At 42.6% G+C, this 27,111-nt stretch overlaps 2 protein-coding genes across 6 annotated transcripts in view; both read left to right on the top strand.

Annotated features, from left to right (window-relative positions):
- Nucleotides 1-21,654, top strand: part of LOC146710866 (myosin-10) — a 67,210-nt gene extending 45,556 nt beyond the window's left edge. For 3 of the 5 annotated variants that reach the window (XM_085453515.1, XM_085453513.1, XM_085453514.1), the window contains 36 exons: nucleotides 733-796; nucleotides 1,283-1,381; nucleotides 2,646-2,789; nucleotides 2,906-3,001; nucleotides 3,177-3,295; nucleotides 4,375-4,527; nucleotides 4,714-4,887; nucleotides 4,973-5,146; nucleotides 6,451-6,565; nucleotides 7,206-7,268; nucleotides 9,084-9,277; nucleotides 9,623-9,744; nucleotides 10,503-10,572; nucleotides 10,733-10,893; nucleotides 10,976-11,084; nucleotides 11,198-11,329; nucleotides 11,424-11,630; nucleotides 11,785-11,922; nucleotides 12,017-12,140; nucleotides 12,253-12,424; nucleotides 13,262-13,474; nucleotides 13,549-13,693; nucleotides 13,788-13,994; nucleotides 14,551-14,655; nucleotides 15,295-15,447; nucleotides 15,526-15,774; nucleotides 15,876-16,088; nucleotides 16,197-16,409; nucleotides 16,490-16,651; nucleotides 16,734-16,862; nucleotides 18,460-18,548; nucleotides 18,717-18,840; nucleotides 19,275-19,483; nucleotides 19,574-19,682; nucleotides 19,789-19,961; nucleotides 20,131-21,654. In XM_085453515.1, coding sequence (XP_085309641.1) covers nucleotides 733-796; nucleotides 1,283-1,381; nucleotides 2,646-2,789; nucleotides 2,906-3,001; nucleotides 3,177-3,295; nucleotides 4,375-4,527; nucleotides 4,714-4,887; nucleotides 4,973-5,146; nucleotides 6,451-6,565; nucleotides 7,206-7,268; nucleotides 9,084-9,277; nucleotides 9,623-9,744; nucleotides 10,503-10,572; nucleotides 10,733-10,893; nucleotides 10,976-11,084; nucleotides 11,198-11,329; nucleotides 11,424-11,630; nucleotides 11,785-11,922; nucleotides 12,017-12,140; nucleotides 12,253-12,424; nucleotides 13,262-13,474; nucleotides 13,549-13,693; nucleotides 13,788-13,994; nucleotides 14,551-14,655; nucleotides 15,295-15,447; nucleotides 15,526-15,774; nucleotides 15,876-16,088; nucleotides 16,197-16,409; nucleotides 16,490-16,651; nucleotides 16,734-16,862; nucleotides 18,460-18,548; nucleotides 18,717-18,840; nucleotides 19,275-19,483; nucleotides 19,574-19,682; nucleotides 19,789-19,961; nucleotides 20,131-20,287 — 5,280 coding nt within the window. In that variant the 3' untranslated portion in view covers nucleotides 20,288-21,654. The remainder of the gene's footprint in view (nucleotides 1-732; nucleotides 797-1,282; nucleotides 1,382-2,645; nucleotides 2,790-2,905; nucleotides 3,002-3,176; nucleotides 3,296-4,374; nucleotides 4,528-4,713; nucleotides 4,888-4,972; nucleotides 5,147-6,450; nucleotides 6,566-7,205; nucleotides 7,269-9,083; nucleotides 9,278-9,622; nucleotides 9,745-10,502; nucleotides 10,573-10,732; nucleotides 10,894-10,975; nucleotides 11,085-11,197; nucleotides 11,330-11,423; nucleotides 11,631-11,784; nucleotides 11,923-12,016; nucleotides 12,141-12,252; nucleotides 12,425-13,261; nucleotides 13,475-13,548; nucleotides 13,694-13,787; nucleotides 13,995-14,550; nucleotides 14,656-15,294; nucleotides 15,448-15,525; nucleotides 15,775-15,875; nucleotides 16,089-16,196; nucleotides 16,410-16,489; nucleotides 16,652-16,733; nucleotides 16,863-18,459; nucleotides 18,549-18,716; nucleotides 18,841-19,274; nucleotides 19,484-19,573; nucleotides 19,683-19,788; nucleotides 19,962-20,130) is intronic. The other 2 variants (XM_085453517.1, XM_085453516.1) reach the window with 1 other exon arrangement.
- Nucleotides 21,655-23,612: 1,958 nt separating this feature from the next.
- On the top strand, nucleotides 23,613-25,370 carry LOC146710865 (serotonin N-acetyltransferase-like). The gene is made up of 3 exons (XM_085455388.1): nucleotides 23,613-23,853; nucleotides 24,175-24,329; nucleotides 24,423-25,370. Exons 1-3 carry the CDS (start codon nucleotides 23,700-23,702, stop codon nucleotides 24,789-24,791), a joined length of 678 nt encoding a protein of 225 aa, XP_085311514.1. The 5' UTR covers nucleotides 23,613-23,699; the 3' UTR covers nucleotides 24,792-25,370.
- Nucleotides 25,371-27,111: the final 1,741 nt, after the last annotated feature.

The raw sequence follows: 27,111 nt of genomic DNA, 5'->3' as shown, positions 1-27,111 counted from the left end.
TTGTGAGATTTTGACGGGCATGGTGGGTGGAATATTCTTACCTTTGCAGAGTACTGCAAAGTTTTCTTCATATTCCCCCATCTAGATGAGAGCAGTCCCGGTCTTCTAATCCAACGCACAAAACTGTTTAATACATTTTTGGGGCTTTTTGGTTTGACTAATGCAACTTTGGAAGATTTTATAAAAATAAAAAGGTTGTTTCGTAAGTGGACTGATGTCATGCTTCTAATATTCGCTTATTTCAGATCATGTTGAGATGAGTTACAGTAATCGCAACAATTTTCACTCTAAACATTTGACATTTTTTTGTGACTAAGTAAACCATGTGGTCAAGATTAACCACTATGGAGCCTGGGTCCTCGTGAATCACCCTCTGTCTGGGATGCAGAGCAGTGAATACCAGAAGACAGATGGGCACAAATATTCATGCACGCTTGCTCACAATCACTGTCAGGAAACCGCACACATGCCTGAGATTCTTTCTGACCTGTCAACCTAGTATTTCCTAATATAGACATTTTGTTCTTCACCACATTTCTGTAATCTGCAAGGACCTACAAGGTGGTACTTAAAACGCAGCTGTGCCCAGAGGGAGAAAAAATAAAGAGAGGACAGCTGCAAATACACATATACATAATAACGTATAAACACTCATGCATCACAGGCTTCGTGATTATCTGCGGAGTTCAACAAATGTCTTAATTTCTCTTAACAGTGTTTTGTTTCTTGCAGGGAAAGTTCATCAGAATCAACTTTGACGTCACAGGCTACATTGTTGGGGCCAATATTGAAACCTGTATCCTTATTATTTGCAAGGACTAAAGAAGCAAAGGCATAAATCAATGTTTAAAAATAAAACGCTAAAGGAGAGGATGCTCACTGGGATAAGAGAGCAGTGAAGGTTGTATGTATCACCAGAGCTTGGGCTTAGCCACAAGAATGTAATTTCCCAGAATAAACACGAGGACACTGAGCTATAGAGAAGCAACACTGTTATTGTTACTCCTCATTTTTATGTGTTGTTATTCACGGTGAGAAATCAAATACACAAGTCAAATTTTTTAGGTGAAATTTGTGTGTTCTAACACAAAAAAAAGTTAAAGATAGTTTCCCAACTTATTCATAGGCCTCCACTGGAAACAAAGGATTACCAAAAATTGCAAGAGGTAAACCTTTCCAGTCAAACTGCATGTGGCAAAACAGGAGCTTCCTCATTAGTGGGACCACAGAGTCATATTTTAGTTTTGTGATTTCCTTGTAAGGACTTAACTTTTGTTCTCAGATCTTCTGGAGAAGTCAAGAGCGATTAGACAGGCCAAAGATGAGAGGACCTTTCACATTTTCTATCGGCTGCTGGCAGGGGCTGGAGAGCATCTTCGAAGTGAGTGTCTGTGCACTGCTTTCAAAGCACGGGCAGTGAGAGTGAACTGATTTAATTGGCAAGCTGTTAAAATTGTAGACAAACAAGGAGTTTGTCAGAGTTTCATTCTAAGTCTGACTTCATTTAATATATATTTATATGTATACAAATGAACTTGCTATTCAGCTGGATCATTGTGCTGTTCCTGGCTTTTCCCCCTTAGATTAAGAGATGAAATCTTTGTTTTATTCTGATCGCCTTGTTCTTCTGTCTCCTACTGAACAAAGATTACAGCCACAGTCTGACACATAAATTGTGTCAGAACTGGGACCTCGCAGTAAATATTTAAAAAACTAATATAAACAGATTCACCATAAATAATCAAATCACTTAACACAGGATAAGCTGTACCTGCCTTGATACTGCAATAAGAGCATTAGGAAGCTCAAGATATTAGTGAATGTCATAAAAATAAAACATCTGAGACAAATGTTAGAACTTTCAAATTCCAAGTAAAATCTTCTTTAACTCTTTTCCGCTTGAAAGCCAACTATGAGTAACCCTTGAAGCTCTTTTCTGAACTGAGAGCTTCTGTCATATTTTACGCCTGCTTATATAACAGAATGACTGGGTATCAGAAGTTAACGAAGATGCCCACGCAGCTACTCTTGGAAAAACAAGGAAACTATTCTAATACCAAAGCTTCAAAACTTGCCATTAAGTGTAGAGTGGAGGTCATCACATGTGTTTATGGGGAAAAGAGATGAAATGTTTGATAGTATCATCCTGCCCTGGATCACCATCCAATAGAATTTCCATGCAGAGTTCTGCAGATGCATTTTAGATGTACACAGTAAAACACCAACAAATGCCTATTGTGCAAAATTAAGCAGATACCCACTGATCATTAATATTCAGAAAGGAGCACTTAGATGTTTTTAATCACCTTAAGTCCAGCCCCAACACGCTCACTGCTCCAGAGCCCTCCAAACTCCAGAAAAAACAATTAAAGTTGCTTTTACCATCATCCTTAATTTAACCTCCTAAGACCTGAACTCTTCCAGAGCATGCATTTTTGATTTCTCTTTGATATTTGGGCATATTGGGGCCCAATTAATGTAAAAACAAAGAATTACCAGATTTTGTTTTTACCTTATTTTTGTTTTTAAGAAAAATGAGAGCCACGTATGAGGATATTCGTTTAAAATTTTGATAGAACAGTGGCGTATAAGGAAAATATGTTCTACGGTATAAAGAACAACTCTTTTTTCCTTTCCTTCTTTAGCGGATCTGCTCCTCGAAGGCTTTAACAACTACCGTTTCCTGTCAAATGGTAACATTCCCATTCCGGGCCAGCAGGACAAGGAGAATTTCCAGGAGACGATGGAGGCCATGCACATCATGAGTTTCTCCCATGACGAGATTGTCTGTGAGTTATAGTTCCATCTGTGCTCCATTCCTTTGGAAATCCAGGTTCCTCAGACACTGCTTTTCCTCAGGCATTGTCTGGCACTCAGTAAGGTTTTTATCTCCTGTTTTTGTCAGGCATGTTGAAGGTGGTCTCTGCAGTGCTGCAGTTTGGAAACATTGTTTTTAAAAAGGAGAGAAACACCGATCAAGCTTCAATGCCTGAGAATACAGGTAAACGACATCCAGTCGAAATAAACAAACATAACTCTTCTCACAGTTTCTGATTTTAAAAAGCTTTTAAATACAGCAGGTTTATGTAAAAATAAAACTTTCACTGTATTCTTTATGATTTGATTTCTGTTGTATATAAATTAGTGGCATGGTTTGTTTTCCCTACTTCTCCCAGCGGCACAGAAGCTCTGCCACCTGCTTGGAATGAATGTTATGGAGTTTACCAGAGCTATCCTCACCCCGAGGATCAAAGTGGGGCGAGACTATGTGCAGAAGGCACAGACCAAAGAACAGGTAAGGTGCCATCTATCTTAGGTCTTACTAGCCTACCAGGAAGTCCACCTGGAGGATATATTTGTAGTTCTAGCCTTGTAGTGTATGGACTAGATCAGCGGTCCCCAACCCCCGGGTCTCCGACCGGTACCGGTCCGTGAGTTGTTTGGTACCGGGCCGCAAGAGTTGAGGCTCAGGTGTGAAATGTATGGTTTTCAGGGTTTTTATCGGTTTTCAGCGTTATTTTGTTATCGTCTTTATCGTTAACTCTGTTTTCCTGGGTCTTTTCACGTGTGTTATGAATAAATCTTCTTTTTTTCAGTACTAGTACTAGTTTTATTTTGTTGTATTTATCCGCGACACCTTAAAGGCCGGTCCGTGAAAATATTATCGGGCACAAACCGGTCCGTGGCGCAAAAAAGGTTGGGGACCGCTGGGCTAGATCACCAGACCAAAGCAAAATGGAGAAGATGCAGACATCCACACAGAGCTTCACGTTTAACCTCTGATGACATTTTTGTCACTTTGTCCCAAGCGGACCGTTGCATCTTCCCAGAAGATTAGTGTAAAACTGTGAGAATAATTAAGCAAATCTTCTCATTATTTAATTGAATGTCAGGAAATCATGACAGATTTTCTTAAAAATGTTTTAAATCTCAAACTTTTCAAGTAGTTTTTATTGCACGAGCAGCATTGTTAAAATCCTCAGAGCTGGAAACCAAAGTCTGGAAACGTTTTAGATTCCCGATTACAAAAAATCCAAATCAGTAATCAGTTTAGTTGAATTTTAAATTGTTTTTATAAGAACTTAATAAACTAAATGTTTTATAATAGCTATGTTTGTATTCCGTTTTTGTCTTTTTGTTTGCAGCTGAAAAGGTTAATTTCCAGAGTGCTTAAGGGTACACTTCGTTTTTGCAAACTCAAACCATATGTTTGAACTGGTCCACCAGCTGGCTAATGGATTGTCCTAATTGTGGCCCACTGTTTGACGTCATGCCCCAACACTCCAAACTAAAACAACAACACGAGTCTGTGTGTGTCTCATGTATAATTCATGTTGCTCTCCGCACTTTTCTGCTCTCTTTGTTTTACCTCAGGCTGACTTTGCTGTTGAAGCCTTGGCTAAGGCGACGTATGAGCGGCTGTTCCGCTGGCTGGTCCATCGCATCAACAAGGCGCTGGATAGGACCAAACGGCAGGGGGCGTCCTTCATTGGCATCCTGGACATTGCTGGCTTTGAGATCTTTGAGGTGCTCGTGGTGCTTTTAATAGTGACAGATGCTTTTCTACAACATACAAAGTGACGTCTGGCAGATGTAGTTTTTTTCCCTTGTAAGAGTATAAAAACAGACAGGACAGATGATCCAGCGAAAGGATAAATCACATGTAAAAAAAATATGCCAAAGATTTCCTTCTGCTATTCACTTTCCTACCAGCTGAACTCATTTGAGCAGCTGTGCATCAACTACACCAACGAGAAGCTGCAGCAGCTCTTCAACCACACCATGTTCATCCTGGAGCAAGAGGAGTACCAGAGGGAGGGCATCGAGTGGAGCTTCATCGACTTCGGCCTTGACCTGCAGCCCTGCATCGACCTCATCGAGAGACCGGTCAGTGTGCTTGTGTGCATGTATGACAGTGTGTATACGTGTCTGCTTTTAAATACACGGTTATTCGCTAAATATATCTCCTCAGAATAACCCCCCTGGCATTCTCGCCCTGCTGGATGAGGAGTGCTGGTTTCCCAAGGCCACTGACAAGACGTTTGTAGACAAAGTGCTGCAGGAGCTGGGCACACATAGCAAGTTTCAGAAGCCACGTCAACTCAAAGACAAAGCTGACTTCTGCATCATCCACTATGCAGGAAGGGTACGTATATCAGGCTTGGAAGACAAAAATCAAAACGAAAGCAATTATCTTTGTTTCCTTTATAGCTTTAAATCTTTCTGGGAGCTCTGTGCATTCCTTGTCCAACGACTTTGCTGCTTTTCTCTGTGGCACAGACTTGTGGTTGCGTAGTTTAACCAGGTCATTGCATTAAAACAATAGCGCTGTTGTTGTGCTGCTGCCGCTGCTGTTGGAACCCCACATCTGGTTCACATTGGTGTGAGATTGAGTGCCTGATGCCTTGCGGTTGCATAACTGAGATGTGAACTTTCACCTTTGTGTGGTATTCTGCCATCTGTACGGAAAAAATGATCCTCCGCGGCATTCCAAAGGGGGCGCTTGACATCTGATATCACAGCTACCCTGATGTGTTGAATACTATTTACCTGCTTCTTTTTCTGAATTGCACATATTTTTACAAGCTCATTGAAGACCACCAGTCAGTTTAACATTAGTCCGTATGAGAAACGGGTGATTCAGATAAATATTTCACATCCAGCTCACAAAACTGGATCCAACACTAAATCTGAACTTGGGCAAACAAATCCTCTGTGACAGAGTGATACCGAAGAGGAAAATAAGTACAAACATAGCAAGTTTGCTTTTCCTGGACTTTGATTAAACCCATATGCGGCTCTTACATTCTTCATGTTAGGTTGCCGGGCGTGTAATTTGCTTGTTATGTTCCACTCTCGTCCAGCACTGTTCGTAGTATGTCACATTTCTGAAAAACACATACAGGTCATTATCCTGTTTCAGACACTTAATCCAACCCAACTGTGCCGCCGCGATTCTTCACTGTGCTCCCAGTCAAATATAATATCCAACTGTGAATCTCATCATATACAGTATTATATCAGTTTGTGGTTTGAAATAGACTCACACAGCACATCTGGTGCTGCCTGTAAGTTAAAACAACTGCTGCGTGGTATCTGGAAACAGCGCCAGACCTAGCTGTCACTTAAGACAGGTGAAGCAACAGAGCAGAGGCAGTTAATCAGAGCCTGAAAACCATTCCTCTGAGAGTGGATTTTTCACACATGTTCTTTTTATTATTTATACAGTTACACTGGGGTATAAGATAAAAGACAGGAAAGAGAATGAATGGCCTAGAGCCAAATTTGCATAAATAAAGCCTGATTTGATGCTGTTTTTCCTGTGTGGGTTTTAGGTGGAGGTCACAGCCCTCATGGTGTTCTCATCTTTGATTTTTGTTTTTTGCACATATAAAAACACATGAAAGCATTTTTTGTGCTTAAACAATGGCGATCACTGTTTTTGCTTAGGTGGACTATAAAGCTGATGAATGGCTTATGAAGAACATGGATCCTCTGAATGACAATGTAGCCACGCTGTTGCACCAATCAACTGACAAGTTTGTGGCCGAGCTCTGGAAAGATGGTAAGTCATTTAGAAGTTTGTAGTGGCCTGAAAAAGCCCACTGAGTCTTCACCTGTGTGTATTTATATGTATTTTCCTGCTCTCTGCACCATTTCAGACTGACATTACACACCACAAGTTCCAATGTGACATGCTATAACTGAGTGAATGTCATATTTCATGGAGGGAAGTATACTTCCTCTCCTCTCACACTTTCTCTCAGAGCTAGAGGTGTGTTTTATGGTTTTACTAATGAGGGGAAAGGCTTTGCCAGCAGAAACATTAAGGGTAAGTGAGTTAAACCACAGCCCACTCCGTTCAGTCGAATGAGCTGAATGACATTTGGTGCTAAAACTGCCAATTATACCAGTAAACACCTTATTAGTTTTTCAGGTGCTAACTGTGGCCCTTAACATTGTTGTTCTGATTTTGTGGAATTAACAATCTGATTAATGAGAAGCTTAATAACATGGTAATAACACTGATATTTACTCTTCTGTCTTCTTTAATAACAGCTAATCAGTGTTGTGAAAGTGTGTGTGTGTGTGTGTGTGTGTGTGTGTGTGTGTGTGTGTGTGTGTGTGTGTGCGCGTTGCATCCTTGCTGTCTTTCTTTTTCTCTCTTACTGTCCTGTCTTCTGTCTGTGTCTCTGTTGCTGTAGACATTCAGACGTTTCAGAGAGCCTCTTTCTATGACAATGTGTCTGGGCTCCATGAAGCTCCAGGTGAATGATAGTAACACTTAACCTTTGTAAACCACTGGCTGCTTCTCCTGCTCTGCACTGGCGGTCTCATTGGTTTCCTGTCCTGTCATGACTGCACCGTGCATCTGTCCAAAAAGTTCTCCTCCAGCTTTGCATGGCTTTAAAACCTCTCATACGTATTTCTATTGGTGCTGGTGGTTTACTGCCACTCTTAATACATCTATTGTTTGTGAAGTCTTCTTTTACAAATTGTGAAAATCTTAAACACTAAATCGGAGTGTGCCTGATCAGGGGGATGCATTTTAAAGTTGATTCAGGCTCTAGTGTACAAATGAAGGATTTAAAAAAAAAAAAAGCTCACTGAATTAATGGGCTGCATATTCAGAATCAGGGTCAACAATTCAAAAGGAAAAACAACTACATCCTGTCAATCCTTATTACTCATAGGAGGTTGTGATTAACAATCTACTGTTTAACAAAAAGTGTTTAGTTTACTTAGACATTAAGCAAATATGATGAAAACTAACAAGAAATAGCTCTTCAACATGAGGGTTTTATTATTATTTTTTTGAAATAGCACAGAAAGAGAAAACGCCAAACCCAACGACCCCCTTTGAGTAAGCGCTCGGCGACAGTGGGAGGGGTAAACTAACTTTTAACAGGAAGAAACTTCCAGCAGAACCAGGCTCAGGGAGGGGCAGCGATTTGCTGTGACCACTTGGGGGTGACGAAGAAAGTGAGAAAAGGATTAATAATAACTAATGATTAAATGCAGAGAGAGGTAAAAAAGAAACAGCCACAAGTAAACCAGCATCCTGAGAACAAAGTGATGTTTTATAAAAATTCATGAATTTGTGGCGAAATCTTTTTTTGTTTCATTTTGTTTGTTTACATTTTGAATATGATTTCTAGCACTGATAATTCCTCTGGTGATGTTTATACCACAGTTTGTAAACATGTGAATAAAGATGTTTAAATGGGGTCTGTTTCTGAAGTTTTATGCAACCTTTGGTGATCATGTGCACATAGTGCCTAATCTAAAAGTGGAGTGAAGAACAGAAACTGCTAGTAAGTAACTACAGATGTAAGAAAATGTTTCTTAAAAATCTGCTTTGCAAATGTCTTATGCAGAAGGAAGTGTGTGTGGGATTCATCCAGCAGAAATATTGTGTAGCATTTATGAGCACCTTGATCTTTTTGTTTATTATATGGAATTTTCCTTTCTTAGATGACATCAGCGTGGCACCACATATTAAAATTTTGGTTTACTAAACCACCGAGCTACACCCAGAGCAAGAAATGTGATTGCATATTGATTTATTTTGGCCAAATTTACAGAAAAAATTTGCAGAAAATTATAAAAGACATTCATATCCAGTTTTTCTTATTCTCTACCACACCCCCATTTTTTAGCTATATTTTCATGTGTGTACGGCGTTTAGAAGATCATCTGAAAAACATTACTCCTGCTTTGTGGACTCAAATCCATTAGATTAAAAGCTTTAAAAGCATTTAAGAGTAAAAGACAATTAAGTAGTGTGCTAACTGAGATGGTCATCGCTCACAGCTGGTCTGGTAACAGTGTTGTCTGTCTTCATGCTGTACTATAAAAATAGAAAAGAGCAAACCCAGCTGAGTTTAACACGTCAGCCATTATTGGCAGCGTCTCATGATAAACATTCACATTAGATTTAAAATACACATCAAAGAAAAATTGCCGGCTTTTCTCTTTTCTTTTCATGTAAATAGCAGATCATATCAATCATATCTGCATCTGTGGTTTCCTCCTTTAATCTAGTTATCTGTAATCCTCTTTAACTAATTTTTCTTTACCAGTTGACCGGATAGTGGGACTGGACCAGGTTGCGGGCATGAATGAGACAGCGTTTGGTGCTGCCTACAAGACCAAGAAGGGCATGTTTCGCACCGTGGGGCAGCTGTACAAGGAGCAACTGTCTAAGCTCATGGCCACACTGAGGAACACCAACCCCAACTTTGTCCGCTGCATCATCCCCAACCATGAAAAAAGGGTGAGTCTTAAAATCTAACCATCAGCAAAATGTCCTGCTTCAGCGTAGATTCTGAGTTCGTCACTACAAACAAATGTGCAAATTCTGTGGGAATTTTAAATGCCTTCACTTATTTATGCTTGCACTGAGATGGGAAACATTTGCACTGATCGTCGTGAGTACAGGCAAGAAGCACTGATGTCTTTGGCTGAGAGGATGACACGTGCAGTGTCATGGAAACAGATCTCATTAAACCCTTTTTTTTTTTTTTTAAAGGGCTATTTATACAGAAGCTTTACATAATGTTTTTCATGGTCTCATGTTTTTTTGTTGATCTCATTATTTTTCCTCTTCCTGCTTTGCCAGGCTGGTAAACTGGACCCCCACCTGGTTCTGGACCAGCTGAGGTGTAATGGTGTGCTTGAGGGGATCCGTATCTGCAGACAGGGCTTCCCCAACCGCATCGTCTTCCAGGAGTTTAGACAAAGGTCATTTTTAATCTATGTCTCAGTTTGTCACCTTAATGTTTTCCTACTAAGGTTTGGAATAAGCTAAATGTATTTATTACTTTGGGGAAAAAACGTGTAAGGCTCTTTTCGGAATTAAACTTGTCATATATGAATCCATCCATCTGTGCATTTTCTTAAACGCTAATCCAGTTCAAGGTTTTGGGGGTGCTGGAGTCTATCCCAGCTGTCACTGGGTCAGAGGTGGGGTACACGCTGAACTGGTTGCCATTCTGTCACAGGGTTAATACAGAGAGACAGACAGCTATAAAAAGTGTGATTTACATGTTAAAATACACACTCACTGGACATTTTATTAGGTACAGCTTGTTAGTAATGAGCGGGAGCACCTTTTGTCTTCAGAACAGCCTTAATTCTTCATCAAGGTGCTGGAAACATCTGTATTGACGTGATAGTATCGCACAGCTGCAGATTTGTCGGCTGCACATCCATGACATGCATCTTCAGTTCCACCACATCCAAAAGATGCTCTACTGGACTGAGATCTGGTGACTGTGGAGGCCTCTGCTCAAATAAGTCACGTTATTCTTGGGCTGATTAAATATTTGTATTAACGAGAAGTTGAACAGATGTAACTAAAAAAAGGGATTCATGTGTGCAGCTTCTACCTGACGGGAAACAAAGGACTCGGTCCTGTCTTTCATTCTGTTTTATATAATATTAGCAAGGACATTTTGTCACTCAGTGATGGTGCTTGTTTCTTTCTGCTTTTTAACAAGGTATGAGATCCTCACTCCTAACGCCATTCCCAAGGGCTTCATGGATGGCAAGCAGGCCTGTGAGAGAATGGTAAGGACCCGTCCAAACTCCGGTGATTTATCTTTACATGGAGGAGTCTAAGAAGTAAAGGTCACCTTGTTATTAAAATGATTATAAATAAATTATGAATAGACAACAGTATTATTTCCGTTTCAACCACATCTTCACCTCATCTCCCTCTAAATGATAGATTCAAGCCCTAGAGCTGGATGGCAACCTTTTCCGAATTGGCCAGAGTAAGATCTTCTTCAGGGCCGGAGTCCTCGCCCACTTAGAGGAAGAGAGGGACCTGAAAATCACGGACATCATCATTTACTTCCAGGCTGTTTGTCGCGGATATCTGGCACGCAAGTAAGTATAAACAGAGTTGTTTCTATATATTTGATCACAAAAATCTCACTGTTGTCTCTCTTTTCTTCTCTGTTTGCTTCAGGGCCTTCGCTAAGAAACAACAGCAGCTCAGTGCGCTAAAGGTTCTCCAGAGAAACTGTGCCGCTTACTTAAAGCTGCGTCACTGGCAGTGGTGGAGACTCTTCACTAAGGTGTGTAACTCTCATTTCTCGGTGCTGATAATTATTAAGAGTTTGTAGTAGTCAGTGTTGTGCAAAAGCAGAGTCCCTCTGGTTTTGCTGCTACTGTTCATTTGTACCCACAGGTGAAGCCCCTGCTGCAGGTGACCAGGCAGGAAGAAGAGTTGCAGGCTAAGGATGAAGAGCTGGTCAAAGTGAAGGAGAAGCAGATGAAGGTGGAGGGAGAACTGGTGGAGATGGAGAGAAAACATCAGCAGGTTGGTTACAACTACAGCAATAACATCAAATGTTCGCTTTAATGTTGAACTCTCTGAGGTGCACAATCGACACAGTAACATTATCGATGTGTAGCTAATGGAAGAGAAGAACATCTTAGCCGAGCAGCTGCAAGCGGAGACAGAGCTGTTCGCAGAGGCCGAGGAGATGAGAGCTCGTCTTGCTTCCAAAAAACAAGAGCTGGAGGAGATCCTCCACGACCTGGAGTCCAGGCTGGAGGAAGAAGAAGAGCGGAGCCAAGAGCTGCAGAACGAGAAGAAAAAGATGCAGTCCCATATCCAGGTATCAGGGCATTAATGCTGGGAGAAATAGATTCTTTGTCTCTCAATTACTTATGTAACAGCTGGGAATGTTAAAAAAACAAGTATATTTTAAAATATAACTGACTTACTCAGTGCAAAATATGTTTGCTCATTATGTTTGTTGCTGTGCGTAGGACCTGGAAGAACAGTTGGATGAGGAGGAGGCTGCCAGGCAGAAGCTGCAGCTGGAGAAAGTGACGACTGAAGCTAAAATGAAGAAATACGAAGAGGACATTTTGCTGCTGGAGGACCAGAACTCCAAGTTCCTCAAGGTGAGAGGAAGATGCCTCTAAAAGGGTGGACGCATTCATGTTTGAGTTGGGAAGTTAGCTGTGCATTAAGGGGTCTGTCTCTTTTCATGTTTAGGAAAAGAAGCTGCTTGAGGACAGAATCAATGAGGTGACCTCGATGCTAGCTGAAGAGGAAGAGAAGGCCAAGAACCTGGGCAAGGTCAAAAACAAGCAGGAAATGATGATGGTCGACCTGGAGGGTAAACAAGTATAAAATAGCATACGGAGAATAGTAAACTATCGCTTCTACAGCACAGTTGTTAAAAGAACTGTCTTATATTAAACTGATGTTTTATTGTGTTTTATAATCAGAGAGGCTGAAAAAAGAGGAGAAGACCCGACAGGAGCTAGAGAAGGCTAAGAGGAAGCTGGATGGGGAGACGTCCGACTTTCAGGACCAGATTTCAGAGCTTCAGTCCCAGATAGAAGAACTTAAAATGCAGCTGAGCAAGAAAGACGACGAGCAGCAGATGATGCAGGCGAGGTAGGAGATGGTAGCCCGACTACGGAGGAGAATGAGTCCTGATCAGTTCAACAGACTGAGCTAAATATGGGCTTCAGAGTCATAGAAATTCTAAAGTGATTAGAGCAGGAGTGAGATAAGTGTTGCATAGCATTACGAAGCAGTCAGCGCACTGGAAACATTCACACTAGCCATTTTATATGGAGCGTTTTATTAGACTTGCAGGCCGGTTGTACAACAGTGATCCTGCCTCTGCTGCCACCCACTGGACCAGTGGTTTCATTACATGCACGGCATTTTTGGAGAAGCAAATCTGAACAAGCACTGGCACTTATTGAGTTCGTGGCTCAAGAGTTGGGAGTTCGCCTTGTAATCGTAAGGTTGCCGGTTCGAGCCCCGGCTTGGACAGTCTCGGTCGTTGTGTCCTTGGGCAAGACACTTCACCCGTTGCCTACTGGTGGTGGTCAGAGGGCCCGGTGGCGCCAGTGTCCGGCAGCCTCGCCTCTGTCAGTGCGCCCCAGGGTGGTTGTGGCTACAATGTAGCTTGCCATCACCTGTGTGTGAATGTGTGTGTGAATGGGTGGATGACTGGATGTGTAAAGTGCTTTGGGGTCCTTAGGGACTAGTAAAGCGCTATATAAATACAGGCCATTTACCATTTACTTTTATTCAAGTCTAAACCGTCTTACATTCAACCAATGGTTTTTCTGTTTTATAATTAGACGGGCTGAAGGAAGAAGAGAGGAAATGACTGAAAAAGTTTCTAGTGCTTATTTTTAGTGGAACATTGAGGTTGTCCTATATCTCCAGAGGCATTGTGTTTTTTTTATTATAGCCACTTTTATACTTTGATTTCAGGAGCGAGGAAGAAGTCAGCCATAAGAACAATGCTCTAAAGCAGATTCGGGAGCTGCAGGCGCAGCTGTCTGAGCTGCAGGAGGACCTCGAGTCCGAAAAACAGGCCAGGAACAAGGCTGAGAAACTCAAGAGGGACTTGAGTGAAGAGCTTGAGGCCTTGAAGACTGAACTGGAGGACACCCTCGACACAACTGCAGCCCAGCAGGAGCTTAGGTACTGTATGCTACATTTCTCATCCATATTTTAAAGAGTGGTGCATTTAGGAGAGCTTGTTATGTTCTCTGTAGGACCAAGCGTGAACAGGAGGTTGCAGAGCTGAAGAAAGCCATTGAGGAGGAGACTAAAAACCACGAGGCTCAGATCCAGGAGATGCGACAGAGGCATGCCACAGCCCTAGAAGAGCTGTCCGAACAGCTCGAACAGGCAAAGAGGGTAACTGACCTTTTTCCAATCAGCAGATTCACAAGTTACTATAGGTGCTACTCTGTCATTTATACTACTAATGTTTATTATGGATTATACGTAGTTCAAGGCTAACCTGGAAAAGACCAAACAGAGCCAAGAGACTGCCAACAAGGAGTTGGCCAGCGAGGTCAAGAGCCTGCAGCAGGCAAAGCAAGAGTCCGAACACAAGAGGAAGAAGCTGGAGGCTCAGCTGCAAGAATTCATGGCCAGGGTCACTGAAGGAGAGAGGGCTAAGGGAGAACTGGCTGAGCGCTCACACAAACTGCAGGTGAGGTGGTGTTGGGTGGTGGTGAAACTGGTTTAAGGTACCAGAGCAGAGGAAAAACACATTTTTATTAAATGTGCTAGCTTATCAAAAATATCTGGATTCTTCTAGAAGTAAAATCCTCTTGTTCGTGTACATAAGCTTAAAGTAAATGAACTGGTTCTTCTTTAGTGCTTTCTATCTATCATTCACACTCCGAAGGATACTTTGGCATATAGACTCGAGTAGCCAGGGATCGAACCACCAACCTTTTTTAACCTTTTTCATTGTAGTGTAACTTCATTTTTTTCACTGTTCAGTTGTATTTCTTTGTGTGACTCTTTATCTTTTCTCTTGACGATAAGTCGACGTTGTAAGAATTCTTTTGTAGCTGTTTAGTCTTTACTTTGGACAACAGCTGCTTCATTTAATGAGTTTATAGTACATACTGACTGCTAAAGGACAGATTCTTGAAAAACTGTAAATATAAGCTCGCAGAGATTTTGTTTCGCCACTTGTCATTTTTGTATTCAAATCTGTTGGACCAAAGCAGATAATCTGGTTTAAAATCTTCACACAGACTGAGCTGGACAATGTGTCTACCATGCTGGAAGATGCAGAGAGGAAGGGGATCAAGTTGGCCAAAGATGTCGCTGGGCTAGAGAGTCAACTGCAAGACACACAGGTAGCGTAAAGTTAACTGTGATATTAAAGGGAACCTCCTATGCTCATTTCCAGCTCAGTATTTCTATTCTTATTCAAGTACAAAATGTTTCTTTGTCTTATACTGGGCCTTGGTGCACACCCTTATAACTTTTCCAGTGCCCATTTCCAGTCTCTATTACGGGAGAGTGTATATAAGATAAGATAACCTTTATTAGTCCCACACGTGGGAAATTTGTTTTGTCACAGCAGGAAGTGGACAGTGCAAAAGTTATGAGGCAAAAATTAGAATACAATAAGAATAAATACAGTACACAGCTGTACAGAATAGAATAAAATACTATATACAGTAGAATAAAATAAAATAAATATACAATAAGATAAAAATAGAATACAAATACAAATACTATATACAACTGAGTAAAAATACAACGATGACAGAAAGGATTATTGCACTTAGTATTATTGCATATGTATGGATGTGTGTGCTTGATCAGTTAAAGTCTTTATTATGGAGTCTGACAGCAGTGGGGAGGAAAGACCTGCGAAATCTCTCCGTCCCACACCATATACACGCTGTAACGGGTCCTCTTTTAGCCTCAAAATCATTTAAGTGAAACTGTTCTTTTAAAATAACTGTATCCATATTCATTGTTATTAGGAGCTACTCCAGGAGGAGACCCGCCAGAAACTAAACCTCAGCAGTCGAATTCGCCAGCTGGAAGAGGAGAAAAACACTCTGCAGGAGCAGCAGGAGGAGGATGAGGAGGCACGCAAGAATCTGGAGAAACAGATGTTTACCTTACAGGCTCAGGTAGGACATGATTTCTGCTGTAGGAAACAAAGTTTAAGTAATGTGACTGTCCTTTAAAGTTTCTTTTCTGTGGTGCAGCTGTCAGAGAGCAAGAAGAAGCTTGAAGACGATGTTGGAACAATTGAAGGTCTGGAGGAGACGAAGAAGAAGCTGCAGAAGGACCTGGAACTGGCCAACCAGCGTCTGGAGGAGAAGACGATCGCTTTTGAAAAAATGGAGAAGACCAAGACTCGTCTGCAGCAGGAGCTAGATGATCTAACTGTGGACTTGGACCACCAGAGACAGATCGTCTCCAACCTGGAGAAGAAACAGAAGAAGTTTGACCAGGTGAGAACATGTCAGTGGATGCATTTCAGGTCAGGTTTGTTGTACATACAATTTTTTGTTTTAAGCTAAGACTATAGAGAGCAACTCTGTTCTCTTGATAGATGCTGGCTGAGGAGAAGAGCATCTCTGCTCGTTATGCTGAGGAGCGTGACCGTGCTGAAGCTGAGGCCAGAGAGAAGGAGACCAAAGCTTTGTCCATGGCCAGAGCCTTGGACGAGGCACTGGAAGCCAAAGAGGAGCTAGAGAGGATTAACAAGCAGCTCCGCGCTGAAATGGAGGATCTGATGAGCTCGAAGGACGACGTGGGCAAGAATGTGAGCGGCACAGTGTTTTAGAAGGGGACCTTTGAAGTTTGTAACCAAGTGTTTCTTCTTCTTTTTTTCATTCACTCCTCTTTTTCATATCTCACACACACATATCAGGTCCATGAGCTGGAGAAGTCGAAGCGCACGCTGGAGCAGCAGCTGGAGGAGATGAAGACTCAGCTGGAGGAGCTGGAGGACGAGCTGCAGGCCACAGAGGACGCCAAGCTGCGCCTGGAGGTCAACATGCAGGCCATGAAGGCCCAGTATGAGAGAGACCTGCAGGGCCGGGACGACCAGAACGATGAGAAGAAGAGAGCACTGGTCAAGCAGGTGGAAATTAAATCTAATTATGTTGCATTGGTTCATTCCCCATAATTTCCACACTGATGACTTGTGATGTCTCCTTCCAGGTGCGAGAGATGGAGGCGGAGTTGGAGGATGAGAGGAAGCAGAGAGGTTTGGCTGTGGCTGCTAGAAAGAAGCTGGAGATGGACCTGAAGGATATAGAGGGTCACATAGAAGGAGCCAACAAGGCTCGAGACGAAGCCATCAAACAGCTGCGCAAGTTACAGGTGCAGATTTTATTCACGTGTTTGCATCAGCCGAATTTTTTTACTTTATTCTCCAGTCATGCCTTGTTGTTGCTTCCTTCAGGCCCAAATGAAAGACTACCAGAGGGAGCTGGAAGACACTCGAGCTTCCAGAGACGATATTTTTGCCCTATCCAAGGAAAACGAGAAGAAGCTCAAGAGCCTGGAGGCAGAGATTGTACAGCTACACGAGGTCAGGACAGTCTGAAGCTCAGACGTTTTGTGATGTTTGTTGCTATGCAGGGTGTCGGTAATTCACAGTTAACAGCAGTTTATACATTCAAGAGTCCCTCTTAATGTTCGATGAAGTGCTGATCAATGTTCCCTCTAAGCTGCACACGTGCGCAATTGCGCACTGCTGGCACGGTCTCTGCGCACAGAAAATCTTCGTTGCGCACAAAAAAAAGGTAACCTGAATTGAAATTAAAATTAAAATTTTAACAATTCTGTTTTGCAGTGTTAGTCAGTAAGTGACTGGCTGCTCCCGTATGGGATTAGAACGATGCCACCTTATCCCATAGTCCAGCCAATAATGCGATTCACATTCGTATATACGCAGCTAATCAATGTCGCTGACAGGCTATGACAGCGTCCTTATGTGCCGACACCGGTGTTTTAGCTAGCAAAGCGGTGTAGCTGATGTGGCGTGAAACCACGTTAATGACAACGTGTACAACCATTGGAGATGTGAGCAGGACAGACGGAACAACTAACGGAAAAAGTGTGGACTTTATACCAGTTTTTAAATTGTGTTGATTGGCCACGTAAAACCAGAGTTATGATAAAAATATCTGCAATGTTTGGTTTTCTTCCTGAATACTATCGTTGTTTATATTTACTGCGGGAAGAAACGTTCTATAAGAAAAAACGCTCGAAAGCACTCTCTGCCTGTGAGCAAAAACAAAACCAAAAAAACCCCACCCTTTCCTATTGGTCGAAAAATTCCATGTCGACCAATCAAAAAATGATATGGCAAGTTGTTAAGAAATCTTATGTAGTTAGTGTGTAGTGTAGTAAATAGTCTTGTTGTGTGTGTCAGAACAATGAGGCGACTGCTGAGTGTTACAGGTGTTACAGCAGTGATGCATCTCCTGTTGTCAGGCTTGCAGGTATCAGGCTGTTGTTCTCCTTTATGTGGACAGAAATTATTTTTGGAGTGGCACAAATAATTTGTATGGAATCAAATTTGATGCAGAACAGCTGATTGTGCTGTAAATAGTTTGAAATGTTTATTAAAAAAACACCTTGGCTGCATTTAAAAAAAAAAATAGCTGCAAAAAACTTTGTTGTTTGCCAAACTGAGGTACTTTTTTGAAGAAGTAACTATATAATTAATTGCCCAACATTGGTCATTATATACTGTATTTTGCAGACAGAGTTACAGGACTCTCTCCCAGACCACAGACTCATAATACAAGTCAGAGCTTTATAAAAAAGAAAAAAGAAGAAAGTTGTGTTTTCAAAATTTGAGTTCAAGTTATTTTTACTTCCAATAGTGTTACCATACTACACAGGTCAATGACTACATTTTTGTTTTACATTTTCATTGTAAGTGGGCTAAAGCAGTTAATTAAAAGTAGTCTAACATACATGTAAATGCTGTAATTTGATTATCTTAATAAACCATGTAACTTGGATGGATTCAATGCTGGCGTGACCACAGTGCACACGTCTGATGTCACTCACAGTGGTCCAAGGGATCGCTCAGGGAGTTTGTGTGTTCGCTCAGACACATGGAAAATTAGAGGGAACATTGGTGCTGATAGATTTTTTTTTTTTCTGCCCTGCAGGACTTAGCAGCGTCTGAGAGGGGACGACGCCACGCGGAGCAGGAGCGCGATGAGCTGCAAGATGAAATCTCAAACAGCACCTCTGGGAAGTAAGTTCACCTGCTCTAGGAAATGACATTACGAGAAAAGTGCAAAAGTCAAAACAAATGACTCTCAAAAACCAAACCAATAATTTACAGAAAAACTAAAATGACCCTGACAGTCGTATTTCGGCTGCTCTGTTCATCGAGGACATCTTATTTTTCTCGTTGTGTCAGGACTGCTCTGATGGATGAGAAGAGAAGGCTGGAGGCTCGCATCGCCCAGCTGGAGGAGGAGCTGGAAGAGGAGCAGGGCAACATGGAGCTACTCAATGACCGCTTCAGAAAGACAACCATGCAGGTTTGATTTCATACCGCAATGTCAGTATGAGCGTATTCAGTGTCTTTAATCATCCGAGTCTTCATTGGACTAAAACATTTACTGAGCTCCAAGAAGCTGTAAGAATGTAAGAAAGATGGATGGGCCCTTGTTTCATTTCAGAGGTGTATCAGTTTGTCTTGAGTTGACTGCAGCTTTTTAAGGAAACGTAAAAAGCCAACAAATCCATGTGAAACCAAATATCAACTGATGTCATCTCCAAATGAAAATATCTGGGGGGGGGTTTTGTCAACCTCAGTCTGGCAGCACTGATGAGGAGGGCAGGTTTTTACCCATCTCGGCTATCGGAGAGGAACCATAACCTGTGTCGTGCACCATCCCTGTCCACTTGGATTCTCTCTGTTTCTCCGTGACAATTTTTTTTTTTTTACTCCACCTTTCTCGCCCTCCATCAGGTGGACACTCTGACTACAGAGCTGAGCGCAGAGCGCAGCACAGCCCAGAAAAGCGAAAATGCTCGCCAGCAACTGGAGCGTCAAAACAAGGAGCTGCGGGCCAAGCTGGGCGAGCTGGAGGGTTCTGTGAAGAACAGGTTCAAGGCCTCCATCACTGCCCTGGAGGCCAAAATAGCACAGCTGGAGGAACAGCTGGAGCAGGAGGCAAGGTAGGAATTTACTACACCGCTCTTCGTGCTCTAGCTAATGAACAAAACCAGTCAAAAAACTTTAAACGTGGAACATCTTCTCCACTCAAGGGAGCGAGCGGCAGCCAACAAGATCGTCAGAAGGACCGAGAAGAAGCTAAAAGAAGTCTGCATGCAAGTGGAGGATGAGCGTCGCCATGCCGACCAGTTTAAAGAGCAAGTATGTCTACTGCTGCTGTAAATAAGCTGCATTTATCACTCACTGCGCGTGTTCTCAGCTTCAGCTTAACAACAGCTCTATGTCTCGCGTCTCCGTGTGTGTGAAGGTGGAAAAGGCCAACTCCCGTATGAAGCAGCTGAAGCGGCAGCTGGAGGAGGCTGAAGAGGAGGCCACGAGGGCCAACGCTTCACGTAGGAAGCTGCAGAGAGAACTGGATGACGCCACCGAGGCCAGCGAGGGCCTGAGCCGTGAGGTCCACACTCTCAAGAACCGCCTCAGGTGAGGAGGGAGAAAGTGGCTGCAGTCACAGGATCCTCATTTACTTGATCTTTTTTTTTAAAGTGACATTGCTACTTTAACCATTTGTCGCTAACAGCAGCAGACATTTTCCATTTTAATTTGTGTCTTCCTGTTTTTTACCTCCTCTCTGCTCCTCTCCCTCTTACAGGCGTGGTGGCCCCATCACCTTCTCCTCCAGTCGCTCAGGCAGACGTCCGCTGCAGGTCGAGGGAACTTCTTCTTTGGACCTCCTGTCCGACGATGAGCTGGAAAACAAGATCACTGACAACAATGCCAATGAGACCCCAGCGCCACAAACAGAGTAGAAGAAAAGCCTTTACCCTCCCTCAGTCAGCCCTAACAGACACAGCGGGACTCTCACAGCTTAAACAGGGACCCTCTTCTGGCCACTTTAGCACATAAAGTCCAAAACATCCCCAGTTTGACTAGATTTCCCTCTTCAAACCACAGGCAGCATGACCTAAGCCATCCTGACTTTCCTTTTCAACCTTAGCAGACACCAGCAGTTGGACCCCCAATGCTCTCACCACCGCCCCACTAAAGACTGTAAGAAACGCCTTACTACTCCAGCTCTGTGCTCAGCTCCTCTAGTTGATTTTCTTCTGCTGGACCACCGTTTAGCTCACAGGTGTCGAACTCCAGGCCCCGAGGGCCAGTGTCCTGCAGGTTTTAGATGTTTCCTTGATCCAACACAGCTGGTTTAAATGGCTAAATTACCTCCTCAACATGTCCTGAAGTTCTCCAGAGGCCTGGTAATGAACTGATCACTTGATTCAGGTGTGTTGACCCAGGATGAGATCTAAAACCTGCAGGACACCGACCCTCAAGGCCTGGAGTTCGACACCCCTGCTCAAAATGCTTCCAAATGCTAAAACGATAGCACTGCAATATTTGAAAGGAGCGCATCATAATGAAAACAGATGCTATTTTTTTTCACCGATCTACAATACATGCACCATGTGACTCAGTTTAGTTATATTAGTTATGAACTGGAACTGATATTGTTTGCTTTTCCAGTCCTATGCTAGGATTGCTTGCTTGCGTATGAGTATAAAATGTGAGTGTAAGCTGCTTCTTGCATTGGTTTCTCTTACGTTCGACAGTAGGTCAGTGTTGACTTGTAATTATTTGGCGTGAGCGCTAAATCGCACTCATGTCCTCTCGCTTCATTCTTCTTCTTCTGTGCCTTTTTTCGCTCTCTTTAAACTCTAAACCCATTTATGCCACATATACTGTTCATATATTGAAACATGCTTAATTTCATGAAGGTATTTTCATAAAGCAAAAATCATAAATTTACATTTGTAACAGATTATATTAGTGGAAACCTGATTTACTTTGGCGTGTATGTCCTCCTGCAGCGTGTATGTTGCCACGATGATTGATATGTCAGCCGTGTGGGGTTCTTTGTAGATGGGTGCTATGACTTTTCTTATCAGTAACTTTTATACTTTTTGAGTTATTAAGAGTTAAAAACAATCCAATAGACATCAACTGTATTTATATCTCTGCTATTGTATACGAGACAAACTCCATTCATATTTCAAAATGCTCAGTATTGCACATTGCTCAACTGTACCTTTGCTCATGACACGTACAGTTTATGAGTCTTTAGAAGTTCTATAATGCATTAAAGTCTATGGAGCCCAATACTCTCCTGGTTTCCTCAGCAGTCACTGATGTTTTTGTCTATTTTTTGTCTTTTGACTAAAGAGCATTTAGCTGAACTCAAAGATGAGATGCTACAGATGTCTTCTTCACTGCCAGAGGCATCAAACTTCTATTAGTTTGGGAGTCACACATAGCCCAGGAAAATAACTGCATAATAACTAATAACACATCCATGTTTTTATCTTACAGCTAATATAAAAACAAGAAGATTTACTTTCATGAACGATCTGTTTAAAGATCGGATGATAAACAGCTTTAGATGTCTCAAGAAAAGAAAAATGATGTGTCCGTTTTTCACCCTCCACTCATTGCTGTTAAGAACCTTGCCAGTGTTTCCTCAGTTTAACCAATTTACTTGTGTTTGGGGTGAGAACCTGTGAGGGTTGAGTGTTACAAAATACAGTCATGAACCAGTTCAAAGGTCAGATAAAAAGGGTGAATGCCAACGGAGATAACAGAGTTAACAGAACCAAAATGTATCTACGTTTTTAAGAAAAAGAAAGAAGAACATCGTGTGGTGAGTTTGTGAATGCTAGTTTGTAGTGACGGATCCTTAAAAAAAGAAAATCTAAACCAGAACAAACCCATACACACCTGCCTGCTGGGATCTTTTAACACAAAACCAGAAAGACAAAGAAGGTAAAGTATGATGAATGTCCTCAGAAAGCCAAAATGGGAGCACTTCTAACACTTCGGCAGCCCAGCAGAAGGTTTTTATAAAATTGTCTTGCTGATCTTACACCTTTTTTGTAAGCCCTCCAGTCCTAGAAGGTAATTTAATGTCAGTCCGTCTTTTTGAGCACAGGAACCTTTTTTAAAGTCACAGAAACCAAACTGTGAACACCAACAGTGTCCAGTAAGTTTACTCCAGTGCTGTACCTTAACAGTGTTTAAAGGGGATCCATTATGTTCCCAGTTATTTGGTTTTGAGGCTCTAATAAAGTGTCTTAGTAGTTCAACATAATCTTTATTTATCCCACACTGGGTGATAAGTTGCTTCCTCTCAGATCATCCTCTGTGTGAAACAAGTTCCTCCCGCTTTCATGCCAACTTTGTTCTGATTGGCTGCCCCTTGACAATGAACATTTGAACTAACATATGTGGACCATCCAATGCCAGGCATTGGATGCCATCCCCAGAGCAGCCTTCTCCCTCAGACGAGCTGAGACATTTCACCCCTAAACATTTTTAGGTGATTCAATCAACAGCCCAAACATAAAATTATGGAGCGTTGGGAACCACTTACATACAGTGCTTCCCTTTTTATCCAAAACACACTGTGGAGTCTGTGTGCGTGTGTGTGTGTTCAGTGAGAGAGGAGATAAAGTGCCTGTAATGCGCCGAGTTGTGGAAACAACTTCTGTAATCCTTCACCATGTGACTCATAGTAATAATCACTCCATAATGAAGAGAGCTGTGCAGCAGGTGAGACGCAAACAGAGAGACGCAGAGCTGCTTCAGCAGTCACTCCGCAAACTTAACGGACTTACACGTCAACACCTTCCGGTAAGTATCGCTCACAAGCCTGGTTGTTGCTTTGGAAAGTGTACAAGTGATGGATGACAGAGGTTTGTTTCGTTATAATCTGCTTCTTATCAGACTTGACCGCACTGGATAGTTTGATCAAATGCAATAAAAGCACTTAAGCAAACTTTTACCACCTGCAGCTGCTCCAGGGGCATCATGGCTCCCTGTACACAAGCCAAGAAAAAAAAAAAGCCAGCAGTGGTGACTCAGTGAGTCATCAATCATTGTCTGTCGGTTTTAATGGTAAATACCAACAATGGCTTCTGTTGATTACAGGGTTCAGAAAATGGCCCTACACTGTTGTGACCTTTTTTTTATTCATTCATTGACAGCCAAAATATTCAAATGCAAATCAGCCTGTGAATCACAGCTAGGAGATCTGTTCTATAAATACGGATCCAAACCCCCCTGTTGTCCTCGCAGGGCCCGACAGAGGCGATCCTGCGAAGCAGGAAGGAGAGCAGGAGAGCGCAGAAACACTTTTTTCCGGGAGGAGAGCGCAGTGTCGTATAACGTATAATGTCAGTTGTGGGCGCGCAGCCTTTCATCAAGCCAATGCAGTCCCCACCTTCAGTTTCGCCCGGTATCCAAAGGAGACACACGCTTCCCGCGAGTGAAGTCCGACCGCTCAACACGCAGGATGCCATAAGCGTCTTTGAAATCGAGCGAGAGGGTAAGTGATCCTTCCTGTGGGTCTTATGCTGACGCAGAAATCCGCTCTGGACTTTTTGCTGAGTGGAAATAATGATTTTGTTAAAGTGTGGTTTCATGTGGGGATTTGATTTATTTAACGAAGTCACGTGATGCATTTTCCTTTGGTGTATGAACTAAAGATGTCGTGATTGCTCCACAGTCGATTAATTGATCGATTTGGTCCGTTTAAATGTGTGCGTAAAAGTTGTGCCAAACCGCTATTGCGCACGGACCACCAATCTCTCTCTCTCTCTCTCTCTCTCTCTCTCTCTCTCTCTCTCTCTCTCTCTCTCTCTCTCAGCATTTATCTCAGTGTCAGGTGAGTGCCCCCTCCACCTGGATGAAGTACGTCACTTCCTCACACTGTGTCCAGAGCTATCCATGGGCTGGTTTGAGGAGGGTCGGTTGGTGGCTTTTATCATCGGCTCTCTGTGGGACCAGGACAGGCTCACCACAGTAAGACATCCTGCATTTTTTTTTCTCTCTCTGTCCTTTCACAGTTAAAAATCATCACTAATTATTAAACCTCCCATTTCCGCTCCCCTCCAGGAAGCGCTGACGCTCCACAAGCCCTGCGGCTCCACCGTGCACATCCACGTCTTGGCTGTCCATCGCACTTTCAGGCAGCAGGGCAAAGGTCCCATCCTCATGTGGCGCTACCTGCAGTATCTCCGCTGCCTGCCCAACGTGCGCCGAGCGGTGCTGATGTGCGAAGACTTCCTCATCCCCTTCTACCGCAAGTCGGGCTTCAAGGTGCTGGGGCGATGCGCCATCACCGTGGCCAACCTGACCTTCACCGAGATGTGGTACCCAATCAGCGGCCACGCGTACATGCGCCGCAACAGCGAAGCGATCCGCTTCCCTCAGCACCCCCTGACTGTGCCCCTGACAAAGACTGACGAACGCGTTGATGTATGAAGTGCTTACTGAGGGCCGAGCAGGCTGTCTTTAATCTAAGAGGAAGGAATTCAGTGTTGTTCTCTGTAGCATCTTTCAGGGTTTGTCTCAAGTTTCCAGCCGTTTCTCTGATTTGTTGGACTTTTGATCCCATGTGAAATGATTTTAATATGTATAATAAAACAAAGGATGTACTATATACTGTACTGTGACGTGTTATAAATATGCGAGAAGAGTCAAGTAGTGAGTAACTGGAGTTAAATGTCGCATTTGTGGTAGACTTTGCGCTTGGGTGTAAAGCTGTCTTCTGCTAAGCACCTTCCTGGGCTTCCTACAACTGTGGTCTGACGTCAGTAAACCGGGCTTTAGCAGCTCAGTCACAGCTCCACCATCCTCCAGCTCCTCCTCAGCTCCATTAGGGGGCTTTAGCTATTGTAACCACAGAGTGGGGATTAGTTAACCTGTAGGACCAATGACCTTTACCTAGAGAAGCACAAACAGAGCAGGTTGGCGTTAGTTGTGACGACAGTTTGACAAACCATGTAATTTTTTTTAAGTTCTTTTCTGTGACAGTGTTTCAATAAAATGTTTTATACTGTTTTTTAAGATGAAAAAGTTTCATTTTTAATGTAATTTGTTCTCTCAGACATTTGATATTCTCTTTGCTGTAAGATTGCACTAACCATAGCTTACACAAGCACCCACTGTCTTTAGCTGTCCCTGCACTCCATGCTGTAGACAGTGTGCTGTGCAGGTGAAGCTGTAATCCATGACACAGTCACCGACTCAGGTGTAATCCCCTAACGTACCAGGACGAGCTGCTCCCACCCCTCTGAAGGACAAACCTGGTAGTGGTCACCTCATAAATGACCCAGAACTGTCACATCAACACTACCTCAGAGTGGAAGTCTGAATGTAAGCGCATTTATGGATATTTCTTAAAAAGCTATGGGGAGAAAAATCATCACAGGATTAAAATTGCTCTCTCTTGGATGTGAGAGACGAGCTGGATTCTATCTTTACACTTTGTACCTTAAAGATCAGGTACTTATTTAGACCCCTGTAATTCCTACGTCATGAAGGCCAAACCTTAACCTCTGGTGATTTGGTACTTCCCTGTAATGGTCCAAAAATGATGATTATGGTCCAAAAGTAGGGAATTTGAATCTGCACCTGTAGCCACTAAACACAGAGGGATTTAAACTCATCAGAAATGGAAATAAAACTTTAAAACCATTAAAATATAATCCAACCATTTTCTTCCACTTACCCAGCTGCAGTCTGTCCGAGCTATCAGTGACCGAACACGGTTCAGTGGAATGTAAGTATGTGCATACAGTAGTTTTGTGAAGTATGAAGACATAATGACGCAAGACTCAGACTGTGAAAAATCAGTCAGTGCCTCTCATCTGATCACCTTAGGATCAGCTGGGTTTTTTTTTGTTAATTAGAAGAAGAAAAAATTGTAAATAAATGTAAAACTGATTGGGGTGCAGTTATACACTCAATAGTCTCTCCATTAGGTACACCTGATCAGCTGTGCGTTAATGCAAATATCTGATCAGCCAATCACATTGCAACATTTCAGTGCATTTAGGCGTGTAGACATTGACGAGGTGACCTGCTGAAGTTCAAACTGAGCATCTGAGTGAGAATGAACTGGGATTTAAGTAACTTTGAAGGTGGCATGGTTGTTGGTGCCAGGCAGGCTGGTCTGAGTGTTTCAGAAACTGCTCATCTGCTGGGATTTTCCCACACAGCCATCTGTAGGCTTTACAGAAAATGGTCTGAAGAAGAGAAAACATCCAGTGAGCAGTAGTGTTCTGGCTGAAAGGCGATGGTAAGCCAACTCATCTCCTGATTTATTACAACCACAGAAGAGCATCTCTCAGTGCACATTGAACATGGAGCTGCAGAAGAGCACACTGGGTGGTGCTTGTGCCAGCTAAATAGGAAACTAAGGCTACAATTAGTACAAGCTCACCAAATTGGACAATAGAAGAAGTTTTATTAGCTAGAGTCGGTTAAACATTGCCTGATCTGATGAGTCTCGATTTCTTCTGTGACATTCAGATAGTGGGTGTCAGAATTTGGCATAAACATGGGTCCATCCTACCTGGTATCAGGCGGATGCTGCTGGTGTAAAGGTGTCGGGGACATTTTCTTGGTTAACCATGGGTCTCGTAGCACCAAATGAGCATCATTTAAACATCACACCTACTAGAGTATTGTTGCTGACCATGTTCATTCCTGTATGACCGTAGTGTACCCATCCTCTGATGTCCCCCTCAGATTCAACCCATCTAACTTGTTGAATCTGTGCCGCAAAGAATTAAAGCAG

The sequence above is a fragment of the Copadichromis virginalis genome, linkage group LG4 (assembly GCF_057382275.1).
Source record: "Copadichromis virginalis isolate Kocher_CV1m ecotype Utaka linkage group LG4, C_Virginalis_male_GT1.1, whole genome shotgun sequence".
NCBI lineage: Eukaryota > Metazoa > Chordata > Actinopteri > Cichliformes > Cichlidae > Copadichromis > Copadichromis virginalis.
The sequence above is the reverse complement of the archived record's forward strand: the minus strand, read 5'-3'. Positions and strand labels throughout refer to the sequence as shown.

What these genes read in the sequence shown, in the direction of transcription:
- LOC146710865 (XM_085455388.1), top strand. Translation starts at nt 23,700, where the DNA reads ATGTCAGTTGTGGGCGCGCAGCCTTTCATCAAGCCAATGCAGTCCCCA. An exon ending in CTTTGAAATCGAGCGAGAGG is followed by an intron (nt 23,854 to 24,174) that starts GTAAGTGATCCT and finishes TCTCTCTCTCAG; the next exon opens with CATTTATCTCAGTGTCAGGT. An exon ending in ACCAGGACAGGCTCACCACA is followed by an intron (nt 24,330 to 24,422) that starts GTAAGACATCCT and finishes GCTCCCCTCCAG; the next exon opens with GAAGCGCTGACGCTCCACAA.